This window comes from Ixodes scapularis, unplaced genomic scaffold, assembly GCF_016920785.2.
Source record: "Ixodes scapularis isolate PalLabHiFi unplaced genomic scaffold, ASM1692078v2 PGA_scaffold1__304_contigs__length_218370807, whole genome shotgun sequence".
NCBI lineage: Eukaryota > Metazoa > Arthropoda > Arachnida > Ixodida > Ixodidae > Ixodes > Ixodes scapularis.
The window spans coordinates 185,045,588-185,049,074 of record NW_024609846.1 but is presented as its reverse complement, the minus strand read 5'-3'; the positions used below and the strand labels follow the sequence as shown (position 1 = coordinate 185,049,074).

The following is a 3,487-nucleotide window of genomic DNA, read 5'->3' as shown; positions in this document are numbered from 1 at the left end:
GCGTAGTTACAGAACTGCTAGCATCGTGCAGCGGCCACACTTACTGCTGGTTTTCATGACGAGACTGCGGGACGATTGAGTGGACTTTGTACTGCCCGGGGCATTTCTGTAGAGAAAAGGTTGCGTATTTATAAACCGGTTATCGCTTCGTTGCAGCCACACTTACCACTGGCTTTGAGGATGAGATGGCAGGCTGCATGGAGGGCATGGCGATGTTCAGGGTGTCCTGTGAAAGTAGAGTCATTGATGTACTAGGACGCTCATTTTAACTGGCAGGTATACTTCGTTCAGGCTGCGGAAATGAAACATGAGTTTAGAGAGTGCCCTTACTGCAGAGTACGGCCGAAGCGGGACCTCCGTGCTTCCACTAACTCCTCCTTTGAAGGCCTGGCAAAGGCCGCAGTCATGGGCGCCGGAAAGATGTTTTTGCTGGCCTTCGCCGCAGTAGCAAGACACCGCCATCGACTATTGATTGTGATCACCTCCTCTACGAGCTTGTGAACGCAGCCTGGAGTTGAAGTTTTTTTTTTTTGTTTTGTTTTTCACTTTATCAAATGACCGAGCAAGTCAGCGACCATAAAATGAATGCCACACTTACTGTAGGTGGGTGCTGTCTTGACGGGACAAGCTGTGTGGTGGCCCTTGCTTGCTTTGGATGTTTTCACCGCCCAGCGTGGCTTGCCCTCTTGCGTCTCAGCTTGGCAGCGATCAGCGTTCTCATTGAAATGCAAGATTGCCACTCGAGTCCTGCAGTGAAATGGTGTTTTATTAGGGATGATGTTTGCAATAATAATTGTCATTCGACCTTTTCTCTTGTACTTTGAGAGACCAATATCTAGTCGTTGGGGAAAAGGTCTAAGTCAGGTCGTAGTAGGTTCAGGTGATAAACGATTATATGCAAACTGATTAAACATTAATGCAGCTTAATCATAATAGTACCTTGCACGCATGCCTTCTGGAGTGAATGCCCGGGACTTGGGAGCGAAGTCAATGAGGACGCTGTGGAAGGATTCCAGGGCGAATGTCTGGCCGTGGGGGGACATCTGGGCCAGGTCCTTCAGGAGGCGCTTGTTCCCAGTGATCTGCTTGTAGTGACTGTAGGCCGGGGAGTCTGCAGAAAGAATGTGGTTTAGGAAAAGCAAACTAGGCTATGAAGGCAATAACTTACTGGGATCCATCCACATTTTTGTGGCTTCGAGAATTTCGTTGTGCACACACCGCGTGTAGCTGCCCCCGTGACCAGTGTGCTTGTCGATGACGTGGTTCTGCATGCTCAGCCAGATCTCGACGAGCAGCTCCCTGTTGCCTCCCGCAGCCATGGCAGACCAGTACATGTGGTTGGTGGTCGCCTGCGTCCACTCTTCAAGCGGTTGACATCCAGCTCGTTTTCGTGCTGCGTTCAGCTTTTTCTTCACACCTAAGATTTGACGAGATAACTCAGATCAACCTGCAGCATATTTCCCTGAAAATGTAGGTTAAATGCAATAGTTGTCAAAATTGCTTACTTTTGGAGATGTGCCAAATGTCGAAGTAGTGGGCGGTCCCAGGTTCGTGCACCTCGATGTGTTTTCGTATGGCAGGGTGGCGGTCAGTGCCCAAAGATTTTACATGGATACCTGCACCATATAATTCCAGAAAGTTGCAATAATAAAACTAAATGTGAGCTCAGGTTGCTGAATTTGCTGCGTAGCTGCGAGCCTTGACTGAGTGCACGTACGTTTCTCCTTAAAGAATTCCAGTAGCTTGATGAGGCGCTCCTTCTCCATGTTGACACTTGCCATGGCTCGCTCCGACTACAAGCAGAGGTGTGGCATATTTTAATCGAGTTATGCGACCAGCAAAGCAGTGTTTATATTTTCGCTCAGATCAGGTTTCTTACCTCTCCTAGCTGGACTTGGATGGCGTGGAGGATCTTGTTGATCTGCTGAACATGTGCAGTGTAGGTCAGGAACTTGGCAGAGAACCCAGGAGAGTCGAATCTGCCATCGCTGGTGATGTCAACATCCTGGTCCTCCAGCTGTCTGACCAGATCCTGTTGTTCTTGCAGGTGGACCTGTTAATGTAAATGATTGTTGCTGTTCAAACCAGGTGAACCTTACAAAGTTACGGTTATGTGTTGCACAATAAAATAAAACTTGCTTATTTGTAATTTCAGTACCTCCTAAATACACAAGTAAATAAATATTTAGTAGTCAACCCTGGCTATGTTGCAGTATTTGTTTACAAAACTAAAGTGCATTAGTCATTTTTCAACTAAGATTTCACCCTTCTCTGCCTTCAGATCTACCTATTTAAGCACCACTAAGAAGAAAAAAAAACAGAAAGCAACTAAGACCCTTTGAAATATTGCTCACTTCGTCGATTGCAGGGAACAGGAGGCTCTTCTGATACGTGTAGAAGGTCTGATCGCTGAAGACCTCTACGTTCACGTGGCGCAGCATCCTCAAGGTGCTTGTGACATTTGATCCAGAGAACAGCAGGTGGCTGGACAGCAGGATGTTTCCAGCTGCCCTCCCGTTCATGAGAGGCTGACTGTCCCATATCCGCTCGTGATTCAGGGGGCAGATGCTTTTCACCTTGATCAGTGTGCCCAGGGGGGTGATTGTGGTGTTGCAGGGCGTTGAACACTCCTGGCAGGTGCTGAACAGCTCCCTCAGGCAGCTCTCAAACACGAGGAACTGTCGCTCCCCCTCTGGTGGGCCTGGTGTGTATTGATCGCTGCAGCAGAATCAAGAAAATATTTAGAAACGAAACGGAATGTAAACAAGAACAGCTTACCTCTCAGAGAGGTAAGCTGTTCTAAGCTGAGACGTCGCCTCCTTGTGGCCTCTTTTCTTCTCGTCCCTTTTCCGAAATACCCCAGTCTCGGGTTAAACAAAACTATGGTTACCTCTCAAAATCTTCCTCACGAGTTGGGGAGTATGTCAGATCGGATCTCGATGAGATGCTGGTGGCTCCAGGGCTTAGCGGACTTAGTGGAACCGCCTCCTCCGCAGTAATGGCTGTCGCTGGTGGTGCAGCTGCTGGTAGTGCAGCTACTGGTGGTGTAACTGCCTCCTCCATGGCAATGGCTGTCGCTGGTGGTACAGCTGCTGGTGGTGCAGCTACTGGTGGTGCAGCTGCTATACAGCAAGGGCGTTTGTCCCTGCTACAATTAGAAATTACAGACTTGTAACCTCTATATGCACGCTGATTTCCGAAAGTACTTACGAGCACCTTGACCTGTTGTGGCAGGCTCCACAGCACCATTGTCCTGATGCTCAGGACTACTAGAAGGTAGTAGTACCCGACTGGTGGCACCAGTGTCGTTGCCCTGCGGAATAGTTGTTTGAAGAAAGATGAGTATTTATTTATTGAATCACATGGTGACACAGTGGTATTATGCATCATCTGCCTAGTTCTTGGGATATGTTCTGCATACATGATTTTCATTACTCGTAACAGTTTGCAATGGTACAAGCTTGGTTTGCAATAGTACAAGCTTGGC

The 3,487-nt window shown here is 48.2% G+C and overlaps 1 protein-coding gene across 1 annotated transcript; it reads right to left on the bottom strand.

Annotated features, from left to right (window-relative positions):
• Positions 1-305: 305 nt before the first annotated feature.
• On the bottom strand, positions 306-3,063 carry LOC115315072. Its single transcript, XM_040211693.2, has 9 exons — positions 2,891-3,063; positions 2,355-2,718; positions 1,880-2,053; positions 1,718-1,793; positions 1,506-1,616; positions 1,169-1,417; positions 940-1,111; positions 599-747; positions 306-508 (listed from the first exon to the last, which is right to left on the bottom strand). The coding sequence occupies exons 1-9, from the start codon at positions 3,061-3,063 to the stop codon at positions 327-329; spliced, it is 1,650 nt and encodes a 549-aa protein (XP_040067627.2). The 3' UTR covers positions 306-326.
• Between the last annotated feature and the right edge of the window lie 424 nt (positions 3,064-3,487).

What these genes read in the sequence shown, in the direction of transcription:
- LOC115315072 (XM_040211693.2), bottom strand. Translation starts at nt 3,063, where the DNA reads ATGGAGGAGGCAGTTACACCACCAGTAGCTGCACTACCAGCAGCTGCA. An exon ending in CATTTGGCACATCTCCAAAA is followed by an intron (nt 1,418 to 1,505) that starts GTAAGCAATTTT and finishes GTCAAATCTTAG; the next exon opens with GTGTGAAGAAAAAGCTGAAC. An exon ending in CCAGAAGGCATGCGTGCAAG is followed by an intron (nt 748 to 939) that starts GTACTATTATGA and finishes ATTTCACTGCAG; the next exon opens with GACTCGAGTGGCAATCTTGC.